Here is a 22,858-nt window from a genome sequence, read left to right as displayed (position 1 = left end):
AAAGTTCATATTTCACACAAAATGACATTTCTGCTTGACCAAGGACAAGCTCCTAAATTCCTTAGTGTTACAATTGCACTGAAATGGCATTCACCCTAGATGCTTAACCAGGAAAAATAGTGCCAAGGAGGGAAACCATAAACCATTAAGGGAACTGTAAAGGGTAAGACCCAACCGCCCGAGTCTGGCAAAAGAAAGCTGTTGATCTAACTGAAGATAAACAGAAAAATCATCCTCCTGCAGTTTGGTGGATTCAGTACTATTCTACTTGCCCACAGGACTGAGCTAGCACTGACACACTGCACTAAACATCCCGAATCACTGCATGTTCTTCCGAATTCAAACAGAACAGTAACAGGATATTTGGAATCCTTTTCTCATTTTTTATGTTAAAAATAAGGATAACATACATTTATCTACTTCTGCATTTAACTCTTCTCAATTGCTGACAATGATACAGGACCAAATTTTGTCTTCTGTGATTATATGCAATTCATCTTAATTTCCGCAGGAGTTATACAAAAACATTTGCTAATCCAATTTGTCTCACAGTTTTTAATTGTAGAATACCTAGGAGGATATTATGTATACAGATTTAAAGTTAATTACTTTTACCAGCATGGTCATTTAATTATTTTAATTTCCTTCATTTTGCTCAAATCAACATTCAACAACAATATTAGCAGCAGCACTTCTACTACAAATTTAAGCATAGTGCTTGTAGTTTTAAAGATACTCTAGAAAATGTACTTTAGCTTCCTTATGCAGACATTCATACAACTTTTCCTTTGTTTAGAAAATCGTAAGAACACGTGCTTCCATAATTGTAAATACTTGTGACATTTATATGTGTATTTCCCTGATAGCGATATATACAGCCTTAAAGTCTAATTCATAAACTACCATGGACAAAAAAAATCATTAAACGTTGAAGTCCTTATGATAATGTACAGTATTATGCGTATCTAGCATTCATAATAAATTTTTAATGTTCTACTAATCCCTAAGATAAAAAGCTCAAGAACTTAACCTCCAGCAATCTCAGCAGTCTCAACATGTCACCAGGCTGTCAAAGGTTCCTCTTTCAATCTAATTGCTGTTGGGCAAGGTGGGCTTGGTGAGAACTCCTCGCTAGTCCATTACATATATACTATGGTGACAGACACTGCTGTGACAGAGACCACCAGTATGACTCCCGAGGCAGCTGTTGAGGTGGATTTGTTTTAATTATTTCTAATTCCAGAGATATTACACACCAGAACAGTGTCAATAGTTTCTGTTTCACTTCCACTTTCTGTGTGGAAGGCAGCAAGCTGACAGCTTTCTCTCTGCACATTCCAACTGCAGCTAAACATTTCTGTAGAGTTTTTCAGTTAACTAGAAATGTCTCAAAGTTTTACACCCACCTGAACAGAATCATCAAAAGGAAATGCTTCCTTTTTGCCAAGAGAAACATATTCCCCTTTGTGACTACTGAACATTTCACAATTTACGTTTCAGATGTTTTGCTGCGGTGGAAGGCAGTAATGGAATGATTATAATGAGACAGTGTGGTCTGCTGGATACGTCTCAGAAAAATTCTGGACATCAGCCCTTGTTTCTTAATGACATAGTAGTTTGACATAAAACCAAATACACATTGAGATCTTCACATGATCCCATAGCAGGTGTGAAATTCCTGTAGCCAACCATTGTGTTTGTCCCTGTGTCCTAATCAATGTAAAGAGAAGTCCTTCTACGTTAGTAATATATGCATGTGATATTTAAATTAGCAGAAAAGTGACATTGGTTGAGTCAAATCTTTTTCTTTAGGAATAAAAGTGCAACTTCAAATTTGGAGGGGGGGGGGAAGGAGTTACATTTATACATTTCTGCTCTGTCCTAATGCATGTTTCATTAAAAAATGTTGATTCCAAGTTTTGATTACGATTTACTTCCTCCTCTTCCCTTACAGCTGTGCGAGCTGACCGAATGCGTGGCGGTCGAAATAAGTTTGGACCAATGTACAAGAGAGACAGGGCATTAAAGCAGCAGAAGAAAGCCCTTATCCGAGCAAATGGACTTAAACTGGAAGCCATGACTCAGGTGATCCAAGCAATGCCAACTGACCTGACAATATCCTCTGCAATCCAGAACATCCATTCTGCCTCCAAAGGCCTACCTCTGAACCATACTGCCTTGCCTCCTACAGACTATGACAGAAGTCCCTTTGTAACCTCTCCAATTAGTATGACAATGCCGCCCCATGGCAGCTTGCAGGGTTACCAAACCTATGGCCATTTTCCAAGCCGTGCTATCAAGTCCGAGTACCCTGACCCTTACACTAGTTCACCAGAGTCAATAATGGGCTACTCCTACATGGATAGTTATCAAACAAGCTCACCAGCAAGTATTCCACATCTGATACTGGAACTCCTGAAATGTGAGCCGGATGAGCCGCAAGTCCAAGCTAAGATCATGGCGTATCTGCAGCAAGAGCAAGCCAACAGAAGCAAACACGAGAAGCTCAACACATTTGGGCTTATGTGTAAAATGGCCGACCAAACCCTCTTCTCCATTGTTGAGTGGGCTAGGAGTAGCATCTTTTTTAGAGAACTTAAGGTAGGTAACGATCTTACATTATATTATCATTCAATCAAGAAAAAAAATACCACTTGTTACAATGTTGTACTTCAAACAAGAAAGTATGGTTTATTTTGTGTTTTTTCGCCCCAAAGCATCTTATTCTTAATTTATTTGGCTTGAAGTAGGAAGACTATTATGAGGAGAAAGTTGTAGTTGTCTTCCACCTGAGCCTGTAATTAGTTATAGCAAAGAGATTCAAGTTTCAGTTCAGCTCTTCTGTACTTCAGTATTTACCACAACTGTTATTAACCTCCGTAGGGCCTCGCATAAATTTTACTGCTTCCCTGTCAGTATTGCTCACTGTCTGGCTTATATAGAGTTGTAAGCATGCCTGTTACACATTCTACAATCATTTATGTCATTATCTATTACCTCATTTAACATATGAGGAACACCATTTCTGTCCATCTCTGTACACTCTTTATATAAGTCCACATTTGGAATATTCACTTTCTCACTGGGATATTATTTTGTGCATTCTCATATGTAGTTAACCACGAAGGCTCAGTCCTAAGCAGGGTATACACAGAACAGAAAACAAGGAAGAAACCTTAAGGACTCCTTTTGGTTCTCATCACCACTGATACATGGGGGATTCCCTTAATCTAGGCTAGCCACGATGACCTTTAGGTTCTTAATTTTGTTGGAGCACCCAATAAATCCTCATGCACAGCTTTCTGGTGGCCAGAAATTCTGCCATTTACATTTCTCAGACTTCTTAAGGCAATTTTGTGGTCTGTTGTGCTCAGGTCAAATTTTAAACTAGAAATTTAGCATCAGGCAATAGAGAAACTACAGTTTTTAACCATCTCTTGACACAGAAATTAGCTCTGAAATGAATAAAAGATCATTTGTCTCAGAAAAACCTCAAGATGATGAACTTGAATCATATCTGAATTTCTGTATTATATTGCTAGTTACTGAATCTGTCTGCTACACAGAGTTGTTCTTGCCACAACTTGTGATTCCATGCCTTAATCTATAGGCAGATCTTATAAGCATTCAACATGCTGTACTGGGAAATAGTTTTTGAGGTGGTCTTCACCTCCAGCCTCAGCCTGGGTGGTATTCTTCAACCAACATATGTTTAGTAGTATGTACACAAAAGATGTAGAAATTTGTTTCATGAAAATGCTGACTAGCTTCTCCTGGCTCAGGATATACATATACACTGCCATGTATATACAGACTTCTGGAAATACGTATACTCTAGAAATTCACCACATCCAGCCTTTGGCTAGTGAACAGACTTTCACACATTTTTAGAAGGCAGTGGTTTCCTATTAATATTTGTACCCTTCACATCTCAGAAACTTAGGAGTTCAGACAGTTTCATACCCTCTGGCATATCCAGATTTTTTTTTCGATTGGACAAGATCAGCTAAACTGCACAGCATTCCAGAACATTAACAACACACTTGGTAATCCATCCACATCCAGTATTTAGGGACTGTATTACACATAATGCTAAGAACTTTAAGCCTGTCAACTTCAAAAAGGCAAGGTGCTCAGAACTTGTTCAGATCAGACTCTGCTTTCTTAACAGCACCAGGTAACACAACCTCTCTTTGCAGCTGAGAGGGGAGGATCAGAACTAAACAAAGGGTTTCCAAACCTCTCCTGAAAACAGCTGTCTTCTATCCATCCACGGGTTCAGCTCCTTCTGATCAAGCCAACAAAAGCAGCTATTTCAGATTGCTCCACAGAACATGAATACCTGTGGGGGAGGTCAGAAAAAAAAACACCTAAAGATATGACAGAGATTTTAAATGCAAAAGGAAGAGAAAAGGTGATTGTAAGAAAGATGCAACTAGATTTTCAGAACTGCTAATTCTGTTCCCTGTCTACACACAGCTGAGAAGCATGTCTTTGCTTAAGAGGATATTTTCCTATTATTCCTACTTGTCTAAAGTTAACAACTGAATCTTGAGATGTCTTTCAGGTAAGATAGGTGCATTAGCAGATCTCTGGGTCTAAAATTTTAAACTACTCAAATAATTAAACAGTAAGAAAGTAAAAATGTGGTTTGTGTGAAATTCATCACGATTTTGTCGTCGTAAGTGATGTCTTGCACCACTAGCTCTGAGTTAACAGCACGTTCGCAATTCTTTACTGCATCCTTTTGCTTCATTCTAAATTCGGTCTGACACATTTGTCTCTTCAATTCATATAGAAGGGCAAACATTTTCCTTTCTGCTACACCTAGAGATTTGTAGCTAGCAGATTTCAGGAGGAACTGAAAAGGAGGAGGACATGATAAAAAAATGCTGTCCATCAGTCCATCAGTAGTTTAGGCCATGTTTACCTTAGAGATAATAACAAAAATCCAACAGTGAATTAGTTTAAGTCTTCTATTTACTTTCCATTTGACTGAAAATTTGATTTTTTTTAAAAGAGGTCTCAAGTGATAACAGAAATATTTTAAAACTTTATTTCATAAAGCATTTATTAGCTTATGCTTATCACAATCTTCTTATTTGTTGCTCTACAAGTTGCCAACACCTTTTTTGGAATGTGTTATACATGTAAGCATGTAAAAGGTAAAAATGCTGATTGGGTGGAACTATCTACAACATGCATTGCATTTTACAGAATTTGACCTGTGTATGAATTGAAGTACATAATTTAAGGCTAATGCTCATACTTGCTAAGGAGCAGATCATTCCATCTTCATGTTGGATATCAGAAATTAATGCAAATATTAATGAAGGAAACTAGTCAGTATCAGTAATAACGTCAGAGTAAGATGCAAAGGAGCCAGTGGCAATCCAGTAACTTTGAATTTAACACCTGTTAAAATCTCAAACATACCCATCTGTCTTGTGCAGTCAGAATGCTTTTTAATTAGTAATTACATCATAAATTCTAGGTTTTGACATCACATATTACTTTCCTATTCATAATGAGAAATATTTCTGTATAGTTCTTTATACACAGATGAAATAAGAATACAGAGATAACCTCCTAGTAGACTCATGATCTTACTAATAGTAATAGTAAAGAAGGCCTTTGTTTGCTATTCTGGAGTTGTTGAAAGCTCAGTAAATATAAAAGTAAGATATATCCATCTTATCCTCAGCTAAGAAAACTCAAGAATGCACTGGGGATGCTAGATTTGTAGCCAGCTGTCATAGTCAGGTGAAAGGTCTTTGTACAAAGCTAAAAAGAAAATATTGCAAGAGTTTCCAGAGTCCAAAGGTTACCCGGCCCCAAGAAAGGATGCAGACAGTCCCACTGGACTGGTCTTTCCTCATCAGCCTGCATCAGTGAAAATTCAGCAACTACTTCCAAAGCTAAGTGCTCCTGAACCCATAAAAGAAAGCAGTCTCTGCTTGGGGCCAGAAGAAAACAACACCTGCACTGTAGAACAGTCCTCAGGATACTTTCTTCTGGATGACGATCAGAAAATTAACTAAATTTCGATAGTTATAAAATAGGCACTAAAGGACTTGTGACTCAGAAAAAATACTACCTTAACTTATTTGGATATTTTAGTGAGGATGTCACAGGTCAAAGTACTATGTGAGCACAAACCCATTTAGTGAATGATTGCAGGAAGCGCTGGTGTACTTCATTTTAAAGCAGACCATCCTAAAACTATCCACTGAGTTTGCAAATTTAGGCCATTCATTGATGTCAGACTATATCAGTTCTGGGACCAATTTCTTGCTATAGATTTGTCCATGCTTACACTAGCTGCAAATGTGGCCTTCAAAGAAACAATGGTTTATCACATACCTCAGAAGAAGCCTATCTATAGGACTTCTACTGTACCAGAGAACACAGATGTTTTGGCAGCTAATAAGTAAACAGAAGCCTAGTTTTGTATTACATATTCCCCATAAGCACAACTATATTAGCAAAGTTTCAAATTATTTCTTAAAGCACTGCTAACTTTGTGTGAATAGGATTAACAGAACTCCTGGAGTCTCTTTTTTTCTGTAAAATGTATTTAGATAGATATAGTAATATAATAGTCAATACATCAGCTTTACTTTCAAGTTTCAGTCTCCATGTAATTAAATATCAAGAAATGCATAGAAAATAAGGAATTACAGTACAGAAATCCAATTATTAAACTGAATTAACACAGAATATGAAAAAAGAGGTGGTGTTTTTTTTGAGAAAAAAAATATCATCAGTGGAATACCTTAAAAGTTCTCCTTCAGGGTGATGAAAGGTTGATAAATTATTTAAACTTAAGTAATCTAAGGCAGTTTGGTAACTTGAAGTGCTTTTGGACTTTCCAGTATGTGTTTATCAGGACAGGAAATGTAACTAACACAGCTGATGAAATAAAAATTCTGCAGTGTTCTTTCAATCAGGGAAGCTGCCAGAAACCAAGGCCTAGGGTTTCCCTTAATATCAGTGATCAGATTAGTTAATATGTTGTCATGTGTAGCTATGATTTTTAGTTTGGCTTAAATGTGTCTGGATCTGAAAAAGTATTTCTCCACTACTTAAAAAACATTGGGGAAAGGGAAAAGTATTTCTCTTGCACAGCGAAATAATTCTTTGCTTTAGAATCATTAATTTAATTTCACAAATAGTAAAATCATTGCTATACAAAGAAGCCTCAGCAGAGAAACCAGGGTTTAATGAAGCATGAGATTGTATCTGCCACCTAGCTGAACCTTGTAGAGGAATACTGTTAGAAGTTAACTTCATGATATTCTGGCTCTCCTCTGAACAAAGGGTATGACTAAATGCTGTATTTCAGCACACGGGCATGTCGTTTTACAGCTTCTCTAAACAGTTTGCTCACTGCTAAGCCTCTGGCATTTTTTCTAGAGGTAAAAAGAAAAATTACAGTCTCTTATGACCATTCACGTCACAGCTGACTACTTTAGTTTCACTCTGCCATATGATGTTATCACCTCTGATAGCAGGAGACTGAGTTCAGGCACTCTGGATTTACTCACTTTTCCATCTAATACCTGATGTTCAGCATTATGCTGAGACTAAGAACCATGCTCCATGTAGGTGGCCGCTTTTTTTTTTCTGAAAGACTGCCACTTCTACACTTGAGTGGATCTGCAGTCACCAGTTCACTGTAGCAAACTTACCCAGGTTCCCGTGAATAGCCATGATGTAATAACAGTGTTTTGTTACTTATTAGAGAAAATTTGAGTAAGTGACAATTCCAAACGCTGTCCAGCCCATCTTAATGCTAGTGACAAGCAGAGATATGGTAGGCTGTAGTATGGACACGGGGAATTATACAGTAGAAAGATTACTTGGGTGCATTACCAAACATAGATTACATTGCTCTAGGGCAAGATGAAGAAATAGTCCTGTTTAGATCTTGCATGTTGTGGCTAGTGCAGTGATAGTAAAGTGAATTCTGGTAATGACTGCTGTACTGGCTAAGAAACTGCACAGTGAATGCTCAGCCGTGTTAACATAATCTATTGTATTTTCATACCACTATTTTTAACCGTTATTTTCTACTGTGACGATTTCTTTTTTTGCTGAATGATGGAGAGATCTTTCCAGATTAAAAATTAAATAATTCCAGTCTCTTGGAAAATCATAGAAATGTTTCCTGGTTCTGCTTAAGAAAGTCACAGTTTTATTGGCAGAAAGATCTTGACTTGCAGAGAACTCAGTTGTTTTGCAAGTTTCTGCCACAAAACAAGCCATTTTTCTCCCTGCAAATTATGACATTCCCTACAACCAGGCAGTAAGTCTTACTGCAGCAAGGGAACTTGTTTTGTTCAAATCCAGAGTTTTTCTGCAATACCTGTATCATTCAGCTCCAGCGCTTGTGTACGATGCCTGTATGGTCTTTCTGTATGGTTCCCAGTTACAGTGGAAGTTTGCTTCTATAATCTATCAGGGCTGTTCAGATTTAACGGTATTCTTCTACTAACCTGTAGACTTTAGGATCACCTACAGTAAAGATGAAATCCTAGCCATACTGAAGTCACTTACAGACTTCCTGTCCACCCTGCTGAAGCCCTATAATACAAGTGGATGTTATTCTATACTTTCATTCATAGAGGTAAGCTGCTCCAGATCAAGGGATGATTATCTTTGTACATACAGGACTGTGGAGTCAATACCTCACATAATCCACTCTGCTCTAAGGCTAATGCTGACATGAAAAGAAAAATAGAGGAAAGTATGAGTTATGAAGAAAGATTAAGAGATCCTAATATTCAGATCTTAATGAAGCAACAAATACAACCATATGGCAGCCATGTAGAAGTACAACATCTGAACAAAAGAGAGACCTTGGAGAGTGAGGAACTGTGTTCTACCTGTAGTAGCGCCAATAAGATGCTTTACACAACATTCAGTCATCAGACTTGTTATTGGAGAGAAGGCCTAAAGCTGAGAGCATTCAGATTGTTAGATCACTCACAACAGGTTGGATGCACTATACAGCTATATAGGCACAGGAACATACTACGGGACTTAAGTCTTCTCCATTTCTAATTTTAAAATTATTACAAAATGGAGTTTCAAATGGAGTAAAATCAAGACGCAGACTGTGCTTAAACCTCTGTCTGGTACCTCTCTTTTTCCAAACTTTGGCCAGTATGTGTTAACAGCTTTTCAGACTTCTAAAACAGAACAACCCATCTATTGCCAGGGAAGCATGTAATTTTATGCTAGCCAAAAACTTACCTGATTTAATTTTTTTTTTTTTTTCACAGAGTGAAACTATCCTCGTTTGCTCTATTTCATAGCCTCATGTTACTAGGCTACTTATAAAAGGAAGCAAAGCAAAATTTCATGTGCTGGAAACAAAATTCAGTTGCTTTTTCCCTACACCCCCAGTAAGCCAATAAGCAAAACCAGCAATCTCAAGAAAGGAGGCGTTTTAGTGCAAGAGGAAATAGCATTTCAAAAATTTATTTAAACCTGAGTGCAATTCAAGAAATATCCAAATGAACAATAAACATTTGGTTTTAACTCCATTGCAGCCAGTGTGAAGGCAGTAGCAGCGTCCAAAATCTAGTACTCTGTTGAATGAGTGCAGATCTTTTAGTGAAGTGGCATATAAAGTGGCTACTGAATCACTCCCACTTTTCTCACACCTGGCTGGAAAGAGCAATTAAAAACAAGTTGAAGTGTAACTACTATCTGTAGGACAGCCTTTAACTGCTTTCTGACTTTTTTTTTTTTTTTTTTTTAAGAAGAAACCTCTTAATTACCAAGTTCGCAACCATTTCAACTCTGAATAAAAAGCACACACAACACGTTGTCCTACCACGTTATAAAATTGATTTGAAACACATGCTCTCCACACACCACAGGAACCGACAGGCGCTGCTTCTGCGGCCACCTTGGCCTGGCTCGGGGACACGGGCCTGCCGCCCCTCTGCCCAGGGCAAGCCCCAGGGGTGCCGGCAGGATCGGCCCACCCTACCGCCCTCACAGGCCCCAGGGATGAGACAGGATCTGAGGGGACGAGGCAAGGGCATGCACAAGCAGCAAGGGAGCCTTGCCTCTGAGGTAGTGCAGGGATAGCTAGGGCCTTGGCTGGAGTTTAAATGGTGCCGTGGGTGGGGGCCAGGCGGGGCCCTCAGGGCCATTAGGGGCCTGCAGGTGCCCTCAGGGCCCTGCGTCGGGAAGAGGAACTGTGCCCTGCACTGGAAATCTACAAATAACTCTGGCAGCAAACCCTAAAAAAGCAGTTGCTGAAGGGCTGCGGCTCTGCCTCTCTCACACGTTCCTTCACCCTGAGCTGAGATTGGCTCTTTGCTGTGTAAAGGGGTATGGGCGCGCAGCCTGAGGCACCGTGCGAGGCTGGACACCATCCCCTGGGTAGCCGCTCTGCTGCTCGTGTTTCTGCACCCGCGTGGCGCTCAAACCCCTTCCCCGTGTCCCCATTCGGAGTGGGCTTCAACTGGCTGCTCTGCACTTTACCGGTCCCGCCAGGCAACACCGCGTGGGTGTAAAATGGAGATACGCCGGCGATGAGATACGCCGGCGATGTGCAGGCATCAGGGCGGCAGTGGTCTGAACGGGCCGTAGCTGCCCGGGTCTGTCCTCCCCAGAGGTGCAGTGCCCTGACCGCTGCCTATGCCTGCCCGAGCAGATGGCAGCTGCCGGGGAAGGAGAAAGGGTCTCTGCTGAGAGGTGAACCGCTAGTTAGTCTTGCGCTTTGCTTCAGCATTTCCCAAAATCTGCTTTCAGCAGCATTGAAAGGCATGCACCAAATTTTTCCCTAAAATGTTCTTTATTTGCTGTTTTGAAATAGGGACTGAAAGTTGTTGCTATTGGCATCAATACATGCATGTTTGTAGAGCAACTACAGAAGAAATAAAAGGGCAGATTTAAGAAGGAATTAAGGAAAACTAAGAGATAAAACATGGTGCCAGTGGGAAAGGGAAGCTATAACTTTAGGTGGACATGATCCATGTCTTTTTTCCACTTCTGTAACTGACAGAAGTTCAGTTATAGGTGATCGGGTAAACATTGGGGGAGTCTGGACAAATAAATATTTAACACTGTGTCTTGGAAACATCCCAGTCATTAAAGCAACCATTACAGTCAAAATAACATAAGATAAATTAGTAAAATAAGATACCAAAGAATCATATTGTGGTGAAAAAAGAAATTTCATTTTGTCTAATTCTGGAATCATGTGTCATACCCATCACTTGGAGAGGAAAAGAAACCAAAATCTGCTTTCAGAAATTCAGAAATAGAAAAATGCTTTTACATCTAAATACAGCTCTTACTTTTGTTGAAAGAAAAGTTACTTTGATATTTGTTGCTAAATAAAATCTTGGATCAAGTAAATTTAATTTAAAAAATTAGTTAAGGCAACAATAAACACAGGAAATATACATGAATAAAGTGTTCTAAAAGTCAGGCAACTCTTTTAAGACTATAAATATCACCTAAGCAGGCCACTATAATTAGCAAAGGGTGAACAAAAGAAGACATCCAGAAATAGATGGGGAGGGGGGAGGCTGGGAGGGTGAAATATCTTGGTTAACCTTATTCAAGTGTTCTTTCCATAGCATAGGAAATGGTTCCAGCTAGCTCATGAGTTCTGTTGGTATTAACTGATTTTTAAAAGGACATTTCCATGTTGTCTGTATGCCAAGGAAATTCTTTTACTGGCATGTTTGCTGAATACAGGAAACATCACCCTGAATAAGTGACACTGGATGTGACGAAGAACTGTATCTTTATTCTGGTGTTACGGTCAGCACCGTCTGTTTGTTTCTTCTGGATACCTTTTGGTATTTATTGGGGAATACTTACTGCAGTCTCGCTATTTGTCCTGAGTAATGAGCAAACACAGTAACTGGTGGTGCTGAGTCATAATCCCTCACCACTCAAGAAGCACCTTGCTGCAGCCCTTGTGCACCAGCTGCTTACTTACTCTGAGGACCGATGCAGCGCTTTAGGGGAGGCAGAGACAGGGCTGTCTAGTCATCCTCTAATCTACTTAATCCCTCTTCAAGGTATGGGGATGTTGTCCCAAAAGAGTGCTGGAAACCATCCTCATCTCCATCATGCTATGCCCAGAATTCCCTGTACAAGGGAATAAATGTGTTCCTGCTACTGGTTAGTCTCCTAATTAGAGAGCTGAACAAGTCAGTCTTGCATATAGTAATTTTCAGTGTAGGTCAGGTTGTGCTATACGCCCAGTCTTGTACTGCTAATCAGAAGAAAACTTTACTGAAGCCAAAGCGAATTTTGTCTGAACAAGAAGTGTGAGTTAAGATCTTGAATACTGTATTTCCAGTTTCACTCACAGCATCTGCTGGTTTCCTGTTTTCTTCTGTAAAGCTGCCTGTGTCGAGTTTTTACGTTTCATTTACTATGTGTTATTTCAAAATGCACATTTTGTTATTTATTTCCTCCTCTTTTCCTTTCTCTTGCTCGGCAGTGGTGTTAGTACCACAGTCACTACATAGCAGGCAGTAAATACAGTTATTTGTGGCTCTGGGCTCCATTGACCTATTCCACAGAGATCTTCAACAACAGTCAGTGTGTTTCAGTGCTGACCCCTTAAACTACTTGTGCACCCTTTTGAGAAAAGGTGGAAATCTTTGAGAAAAAGATTCAAAGTCGGTGGGTTGGACAGGCTAGCAGTCTCCTTTCCATCTTGTGACTCCTGTAGCTCAGTAAAAATCACAATAAAACTATTAACTTTCCTTCAGGTAACAGCAAAAGCATGTAGGGAGAATAACAGGCGACAATTGCTGAAAGTCCCTGGTTCTACTCTCCTTTGTCCATGCAGTAGTTTTTGGGCATAACAACCCTGACATTAGAAAGAATTGTGGGAGATGGTAAGCATTTAGTAGACAGGCTGCTGGGAGGCATGAGACTAAACTAGGCGGTGGTGCAAATCATCTAGTGTGCAAGTGAAAGCCGAGACTTAATGTGTAGCTCATACTCAGTCACCATGGTATAAAAGAGTTTCAGCTTCTTTTGTAAACACTCCACAATTACTAATATTCCTTCTATCTACATAAGGAGAGAAAAGAGTGAGGTAGCAAGCAAGCTACTCACAAACAAATACTGTTTGGATATTGTTTGGGTTAGTACATATACAAACAGATATTACACTCATGAAAAGCAAGATCAGGCAATTTTCTGCATTTGAGGCTGAGACCTAGAGTCTCCCAACAGTATTTTAAATATTGGCCATATTGCTAAGATTCTACCCAGACTTTCTAGTCTTTGAGAAATCCAAGATCGCTGTAAGGATGAGCATCAAAAAGCTGTATTTCTGATGCAGGACTTGGAAAACAATGGTCCTTCTTTATAATCTAGTGAATGAAGAACAAGAATATTAACAACAGCAACAATAATAGTAACAGCTGTAAGTAGAAATAAGCACATGACAATTACTTTACTCTGGTTTGGACCTGTCATTCACAAGATAGGTTCTCATTCTGCAAGCGTGGTCAAAGACAATGCCCTCCCCTGACTAAGAATGAACTTTCAGGGGCAGTGTTCCCAGGAGGAAGGGTTACACCTCAAAGTCAGGGTTTACATGGCTAGCTCATTTGTTAATGTTGAACAACATACATTTTCCATTCGCATTCTTCTCCTTTAAGGCATATCCTTCTCCTCTTGACTTCAGTCAGAGCTCCACATATTTTGGCTTTGATTGCCCTGCATGCTGGCAACTCTAATTAGCATTAATAGGAGTTTCAGTGGAGTTTATCTCTCTCCCTCTTTCTCTGTAAAAGAGGATAGTTTCAAGCACTGGCTGGTGTATTAACAGATCAGGAGCTGGAGCTTTATCAAACTGGTACATGGTGCCTATCAAGAGTGTATCTTCATTTCTTCTCTGTCTCTGCCAAAGCGGAACTTTACCTTTTTCTCCAGGCTGAATAATAAGTGGTGGCTTAACTGTGAGAAAAAAATGACATTGATCATTCTAACAAACTCCCCCCAAGTTTGAAAAGATTGCTTAGTACTGCCTTTGTGTTTTTTAAGAGTAATAATTTTAGCTAGTTAACACAGCCTTTCTCTGTAAGTTGCTATCATAGTAACTTGGTGCAATAAATACAAGTTAGAAAAGATCAGTTCTTTCTTCAAGACTGACATTCTCTAGGGCTAGATCCTGCAACCCATACTAAACCTCAGCCTGCTTCACCCTATAGAAACTGCTTTGGATTTCAGAGATATTTTGTATAGGGACACAGTACTACATATTGAGCAAGACTGGGAGAATCTGGTCCTTTTTGCAGTGCCGCTGGTTTTATTAAAAACAAACACACACTCTCCCAACCCTTGCCATCAAACCTTGCTTCTTGAAAACAGATATACTGTTCCATTTTGAGATTTTCCTCTCAAACTTACGTACCCACATGTACTGACAGACACAATGAACAAGAGCTGCTTTTCTCCTTCTTCATAAGAACTTCTGCATGTGGCTTTCTGTGCTAACATAACCCCCTTTGCAATATTTCAAAAGACACAGAACTTCCCAGCATGATGATAAAGTTTTCCTGTGTTCCAATAATAAAAGTTGAACGTACCAGTAATTTCCAGTTCCTCTGTGGTCGGGCAGCCTGTGAAGACTAAATCAGAAGTACCCAACCTGCAATATCAGTGTGGGAGTCGGAAACAGATGTTCACCGGACAATACAATTTGTTGTCACTGTCGATACTATATGGCACTTTTCCCAACAGAAATTGTCTGTAGCTGGAAAAGAATGCAAGGAATGATTCATGCCCCAAATTCTTCTTCTTATTATTTTTAAATGTTAAATATTGCTTGTTTTCTTTTGTTTTAAATGACTGAATCAGAGAGGCGTAAGCACTCAAATATACAATTAACTGGACTTATAGCATCTGTGTACTATGTCAACCAATTAATTTAAGGCCTTTTCCTCAAGACAAGACATTACATTACATTAAAACCAAGAAGAGAAAAATTCTTTTCTTTAGAATCAGGGTGCTGTAACCTTTAATCTTATAAAGTATTAGATGCTCAGTAGTTATTTACACAAAAAGCACATGGTGGGAGGTAAATGGGACAAATAATCTCATGTGTATCTGATTGTGTATTTATAAATATTATAATTTCTTATATTTATATGATAGTATTTTTACACATATAATAACATTTTAAAGTGGTTGCTTTATGTCTTCAAAATTCTAATAGCCTATTTGGGCATTCAGAACTGATGAAACACTCAAATGAGCAAAATCCTTTATTAGAGTACCATATGATGCCTAGCCTCGATTTTCAAATTTCATGAATATTGCAAAAGCAGATGCACTAGATCATACTTACTGTAAAAAACAATGGATTGGGATAGGTGCTCTTTACTTTTTTTTTTTTTTCAGGGATACAGCAAATATATTAAAAAAAATAAAGGCTGCAGAAAGCCTAAGTGAAATCAGGCCTAAATACAAATTAATATATTTAGTACGAGTGTCAAAGAGAGCTAAAGATCTGACTGCCAGATCTTGGATATATCACCTATATTTTTCATGAACAAGTAATACCCTAGGTATTTTCAAAAATGAAGACATCTCGGATCTTAATTGGAGTTCACTGAAACCAGTGACAAAACTCACATGTAGTTGCTGACTGTTGTATCTCTGGCAGACTTCTTTAGAGATATTAAAAAGAGGAGAAGGTGTGTGCACAGGGCCCGAACAAGAGCAAAAGATTTTATCACTGTAAAATCAAACAACTGTCTTATTTTTACAAATGCATGTGGTAACACTTCATGGTAATGTTTTTGTAATATTCATTTTGCATTTGCTGTGCTTACTGTTGCAGTGTTCTGCAACAGAGTTGTTTAATGATCTGCCTTAGGTTTTAGCAAATGGAAAACACTAAGTGATTTTCAGCTGTGTGTTTCTTTATAGCTACTGCATGATTTAGCCTCAAGTCCTATTTGTAGTTCAACTCTTTTTATGCTTTTAGATTTAGTGAATTTAGATACATTTCCATAGTGGAACACTACCCTTTCAGATGATTTTGGGTAAGAGCTTGAACTCCGTGCAGAATTGTCAAAGTCAGCATGTGATAAGACAGAATGAAATAGCTGATGAGATAATGTTTAGCACACTTGTAAGCAATGTGTTGAATTTTTGTGTATTTGTATACGTGTATTTTTCTATACATTCATGGGTTAAACTGAGTTTTTCATCAGCTAGGTGTTGGCAAGTGCCAAAGTGATTTAGGATTAGAATGGGATTTAGGCTGATCTAGCTACGGTTGTATTTCTCATTTCATCATCGTGCCAGGGATACTGTGACAGTTGTGGGTTTTTTTTAATTTATGAAATAGACAAAATTAAATGTCCCTTCCAGACATACCGTTAGGTTACAGGGAGTGAAAGAGAAACACTGCATTAGGCCTTATTCTTTCGTCTGCACCCAGCAGAGAAGTCCTGAATGTACAAAACAGCTGGGAAACTTCCTATGTAGCACACAGCTTGAAAAATGAATTCAAGATTAAAAAAAAAAATCAATCTGATTAGGCTTTATTTCAAATGACTGTTCTTCTGGTTCTGTAGTATATCTCTTTGTAAAATACAAATCAGTACAGATGTGTGTTATCTGGGTGCATTACATCATTTGTAATACTAACTCTACTCTCATTTCAACCGTCATGACAGTTGAATCCAAATAAATGTTCTAAACTTTGTAGAATTCTCATTGCAATACCAGAGACAGTATGTGCTCATGCAAAGTTTTAGGATTACTTCGCATTTCTAAAATTACTGGATTAAAACAGACCATTTGCAAAAGCGACTATTCCACCGTTTTCAATGAGAATGCTTTTTATCTGCTGAAAGAGATTTTGCTTCTCTCCTTGTCAATTTAATAATCATTTTTGAAAAAGAGAGGCTTCATGAGGAGGCCAGTTTTGACATTGAGGTTACAGGAAGGATTTCCGAAGAGATGAGAGAAAAAGAGCTTACTGAAATTAGCAGGAGCGCGGCCCGCCCGCTAGCGAGCAGAGCAAGCAGTATTCGGAAGAGAGGAAACCCTTGGCCACCACGTAGCGAGGCTATGTACACCAGAGTTAGTTAGAGTGCTCTGAATCTCATCTTTTGATCTCGGGCGATATTTTTCTCTGTTATGTCACAGAGGTCACCTGGCTCATGTGTGACAAACTGCCTGCATAAGTCACAGTGCCAGTGGCAGAGATTTGTAACCATGTCCCTGGTCCATTGCCTTTGAATTATTTCGCAGGCCCTCTGCTTTACATTTACTCTCTGTCGGAAGATGAACAGGGGAAGGGAGTAAAATCAAGGGCAGGGTCTCATCCTGAAGGACAAGGGGAAACAGGTGGAAGGTTAATGGCCCTGGAGCGTATCCACAAGCCTCTCAGGCTTGATATATGGGCCTCAGGCCTAAAACGGGCATTGGCTTTCAAAGATATATTATTTCATTTGAGGAGAGACATTCTGGAGTTCCTGCATTTGTCTGCTGATAGATGATCCTCTGTCCACAATTGGTTATGGCGTGTGAGTTTTCCTTGGGCCTGCTCCCGTACATAAAAATTTTGCTGAGCTCTCCAACCTTTCGCATGCCTGTGAGAATGGGATGTGTGAGGGCCTTTTGGCAGGCGGCTGGATTTTTGTTGCTGCTATTTTCGTAGTTCCTTTTGAAGCGCCAGGCAAGTGGGGGATGAAAGGAGCTTCTGTTCATTCATACGCGGCTGGGCAGGGGCAGACTCGCAGGGACGAAAATGGGGGAGAAGAAGATGTCAGGGATCCATTATGGATACGTGTGTCTGCAGCCCGGGCGGAAGTCGCTCCAGCTGATCCCGTGTTTTATACTGGCACGTGCCCACAGAAAGACAAAACCAGACAAATAGTTTACATAATTTTTATGACCCCTCTTCTTTTACTGTATTTCAGCTTTGTTACGGTTTTCATGTGTGCTCCAGCTCACAGGAAAAAACACAATTAGTGACCCCATATCTTAAGATTACGTTTACTGGGGCTCTATCCAGAAGTTACCTCAGGCACCTCGTAAAAACGAGATGCTGCTGCCCACATTTCAGCAAAGCACCAGAGGACCCAGAGCCAAATCATGCTTTCGCATGCGTTAAAAATCTCCGATGGACTTAAATGAGTAGAGTTAGATACAGAGGTCTAATGATGCTGAGTGCCATAGGATCGTACTGCGGGCAGGGCAGTGTGTTGGCAGGGCAGTGTGTTGGCAGGATCTGGCCCCTGCTCCCTCTGTTGTGTCTGGCTTGAGGAGGAACCTAGGCATGCACAGAGGTGCCTGGTGGCAAAGGCCTTGGTTCAGAGCAGGAGCGAGTCCTGGATTAGCTGCCACGCTGGCATTCCCACAGCATCTTCTGTCATTGCATAACTGTCGTAAGTGATAGGAAAATCTGTTTAAAAAACAAAGAGTTTAAAAAAGAATTAAAATCCCCTAATGCATATCATGGTTTAATGTAGCCTACATAACAGCCTGTTAAGTTGTTCTCTTGATTTTAAAAATATACATGTAGTAACTATTATAGGATTGTGTTTCTAAGAGCCATTACTCTATGACAGCAAGATTTAAGGAAAGTGGGATGTATATTTTTACTATATAAAGCATATTCATTTAGATTTGTTTTAATAACAAATAACTGTTCAGTTTCAGTGGACCAATTTGCTTGAAATAATTCACATTAATTACACCTAAATATCTCCCAGTTCTACCTTTCTTTATTTTTCCTATACTACTAAAAAAGCAAAGTAAGCACAGTATATATGTCGTAAGTTTCAGTGTAGTTTGCTTGCTTTGCTCTTGCTACAGTAAAATTTGTACTTATATAAATAAGAAGATTAGTAATTAGTAGATTAAATTTAAGCCAAATTTGTGTCTCAGTCCAAAACTGTAATTGAACTGTTATATTGGTACTGTGTTATATGAGTAATTAGGATCTGGTTTTGCTGTCACTGAACTCAATTGCTAAACTGTCAGCACTCTCATGCGAGCAGGATCAGGCTCATTCTGCATTTCAGTCAGTTCCGTAGAAAACGTCCTGTTGTAATGCAATTATTCTCTCTTCCTTTAGTGTCCTGCAGAGTTTCTGTTAGACAAGTGAGCTAAAGACTTGAGAGACATATTTAGTGTCTCCTGCAGCAGTAGGAAGGAAATCTGAGGATTTGTTAAAAGGAAAGATTTAGAAGCAGAAATTCTACAGAGAGAACTGAACAGAGTGTTTGCAGGCAGGAGGATCTGCTTTTCCACTTGTTGCTTTGATAACGGATAAAAGGCTGTCATGAACTGTAGGCTACCAGCTGGGAGCAGATAGAGTAATCCCGGCAGAGGGCTGGCCCCAGACTACACAGGCATTCTTTTAAATCTTCGAGACCGTAGGAAAGCTGTTTTCCCCCTACCATCATCATCATTGTTCACGATTATGTTTTCTACCCCAGCTTAACATGTTGGTCAAGTAAATCCACTTTACAATACTTTTCTGTTTGAAATATAAGCAAATGTCACATAGACAGAGATATTTTGGCAATTTCATTCAACTGTCTAAAGATTGTAATTTCTAAAGAAGTAAATTCCAGAGAACTGGATCAGGCATAAAATACCACTGCCATAAGAAATCTCTGTTGTTTGATTGCAAAGGTATATTGCACCCAACATGCAGATAATCATAGGACAATTTGTAATGTATCCCTTCCTTGTAATCAACACAACCGATAAATGAAATCTAGAGGATGTGCTACTTGTAAGAGAATAGTCACAGAATGTCATTTGTTACAAAATGAGTCGAAGTGACCCCTGCATGGTACAAACACACGCAACCACAGCGGCAGACAGAGCCCAGCAAACCCATGCATGCCTAGCCTGACTGGTGTGCATTGTGCCACCAAGAGCACATTACCGACACACTTAGACACATGCAGGATTGGGCCAGTAGTGTTTGTTAGTGTGTGTACAGATGCTTGGCTGGAGCTGTGTTGTTTCAACCTGCATTGCTGCAGAGAAAGAAAAAAAGTACTTAAAGCTCTGATTGTCATTCTATACTGTTCATTTTAATGATCTATTTAGGACCTAGCTTACTTTGTATTCTTATGTGTAATTACCCATATAAAAAAACACCACTCATTAGTGTTCTGTTCCACTGACTTAATTATGCTCCTTAATTAAATCTTGACTAACTGCGGGTCACTGCAGTGTCAGTGGGATTTGTCACTGCTTGTCAGCAGGTGTCTGGTCACATCTATTTCTGGTTTCCCCGTTGCTGTATTCTGTTTAAGAGCATGGTCTTTTCCAAATGCAAAGGATGATTATGCATTACCTTACTGTGTTTTGTGCCACGCAAATTAAATGAGACACAAGTGAATGCATTCTGTAATACCAGGATTCTCCCAGTCTTTACACAGAGGAGGTAGGGAATGAAGCAAATACAAACCTGTTCAGAAAGCAGTTCATTACCTCACTTGTGCTCCTTTTCAAAGGCTTATTCTTCCTGCACTTGGAAGCCATGGTCTCATTAATTTATCAGATAATCTCGTGTTCAACAGGCATAAAAATATATTGCAAATATCAATGCAGGAATACTTCTCCTTTCCCCTATCTCCTAAACACGAAATGAATTTGAAACATGACCAGCAAGAACGAGCTAAATCAATATTACATGCATAACAAATACAACATGGCATGTGCTGCTATTGCTGTGTTGCTCAGAGTCAGAAGACTGAGGCTCCCGATTCAGCATTCCCTGAATAATTCAGTGGGAGTTCTGCATGTGCAATAAGTGCATAATAGTGCCATTTCTTTCTGTTTCAAATTTGCATGTTTTGGGTTTGTTATTTTAGAAAGTAACTTAGGGGAAATAGAATTCCCATGTTTACGCATATAATAGGCACCTAATGTTCATCTGAATAATTGATTAGTCGAGTCAGGCTTTCATAATTAGCTGTTGGCTTTTCAGTATAAGCCCACAGAACGCTTGTCAATCTACAGACATTTTTAATTTATTAATATATATGTTATCAAAAGCTCTGCAGTAGTTACCTAGAAAGCATTTATTATTTATTCTGTCGAGGCTGAGGAAGCATTTCGATTCTAGACATGTATTTCAATCTATTGTAACTTTCCCAGAAGATTATATTTTTGTTCTGAAAGTTTTCATGAACACTCTCTGCCTGTAAGCCCTTGCTTACAGTGGAAATTGGAAAGAGGGGTGTTTTTAAAAAAAATCCATTCAGCCATTACTGTTACACAGAAGCTAGTGACATGTTTCATTGATTATAAAATAACGTGTATCACTTATTTGCACTTAGATACCTAACAACCATCTAAATAGATGCCAGTAGCAGATATTCCTAATGCAGGCATACATTCTGTGACCAGACAGATGCATCTGTTGACAGTGTCACATGTGTGACAGTGATCTTGCAGTTATGAGTTATGAAGCTATGTGGTAAATTGTAGAATTATAAGATAAATTGTATTTATCATGAACTTCATGACCTCATTTGAACTCAACCAGTAATCCATTTCTGATTCCTCATATTCCTTACCAGTTTTCAAGTAGGTGCTGTTAAAGGGGAAAAAAACACTCTCCTTACTCCAGAAACTGTGCATTTTGAGCCCATGATATGAAGTTTGTAAAACAAAACATTTGACTGTGAGATCCAGAATGGAAACTGTTCAATTTGTACTAGAAGTAAGTTAAAGACCGAACATCTGATAGAACAATGGGACTAGAAATTGTGTGGTTTATTTTATTGGGAAATGAACTTCACATTTCCATTGGGAGGCAGCATTTACTTCTAGCACTTGTTGAGTGTGACTCTGAATTTTAAAAAGATATTATTTATGGAAAATAAATATATGTATATGCTATACATTTACTTTTGCTTGCCCCTGTTCAGAAGAATCACCTTCATTTAAGTGAAAATGTATAAGTGTATGCTTCCCTTCAGTGAGATCAGGACAAATGCTTCAATAAATGTGTAAAGTGCTGTCCTGAATCAAAGTCCTTCCGAGGCCTGTACTATGGGATGTGTATTAAGTTCCTTGCTTTATAAGTGGAAAGATACAAATATAATATCAGAATTCTAAAGCCCTTTTAAATCTAAAACACTTCTATTATAGAATAGCTTTTTAGTTTGTTTGGAGAGAACATGGTGTAAAAACCACATCATAGTGGTAGGAAAAAATGTATGCCCATTTTGCTGGTGTGATTTATTTAACTGTGGTTCACCGCTATGAATTATGTGGTCTCACAAAATTCACACAAGTCCTTGAGCAATGCTACAGCATCTTGTGTACCATACGCATGTATGTATTATGCATATACTTTCTCAGTTCCTACTTAAAGATAGAAGAAATACTAGAATCCTTCTTTTTAAAACAAGTTTGATAACATACTTCCCACTGAAAAATGTAAATACATTTCTAAGGGTGTCATTATAAACTCTTATCTCCACAATACATGTATCTTGTACTAATATAAAATTTCATAATTTATTTTTATATCTGTTGCAAAATAACAGAAAATTAAATGCTACATTGCAAAGAACACAATACCTGTGTAGGACTCAGCTTGCAACTGCTGTTGTAATTTTCTATATAGCATTTTGTGCAATGTTAAAATTTCAATCAGTGTTATACTAATATAAGGATTTTCTATTGGGATATTTTTGACCATAGCAGTTTCTACCTGGAAAGTGTTTATAGTTTAGGTTAGTGGACTAATGCAGAACTTGAGCTGTGTGAGCATTGAAAATTCCACATTCTCACCATCAATGTACGAAGTTCTCACCAGTTCCCCATCTATTAACCTAAGACTTCAGAAACATTTCCC

General features: G+C 38.8%; 1 protein-coding gene across 2 annotated transcripts in view; it reads left to right on the top strand.

Annotated features, from left to right (window-relative positions):
- Window positions 1–22,858, top strand: part of NR5A2 (nuclear receptor subfamily 5 group A member 2) — a 99,791-nt gene that overhangs the window by 14,859 nt on the left and 62,074 nt on the right. For both annotated transcript variants that reach the window (XM_009934851.2, XM_075422304.1), the window contains one exon: window positions 1,955–2,601. In XM_009934851.2, the coding sequence (XP_009933153.2) occupies window positions 1,955–2,601 (647 nt within the window). The remainder of the gene's footprint in view (window positions 1–1,954; window positions 2,602–22,858) is intronic.

Source organism: Opisthocomus hoazin, chromosome 6 (assembly GCF_030867145.1).
Source record: "Opisthocomus hoazin isolate bOpiHoa1 chromosome 6, bOpiHoa1.hap1, whole genome shotgun sequence".
In the NCBI taxonomy this organism is placed as follows: Eukaryota; Metazoa; Chordata; class Aves; order Opisthocomiformes; family Opisthocomidae; genus Opisthocomus; species Opisthocomus hoazin.
Note: the sequence above shows the minus strand (reverse complement) of the source record. Positions and strands in the feature narration are given on the sequence as shown.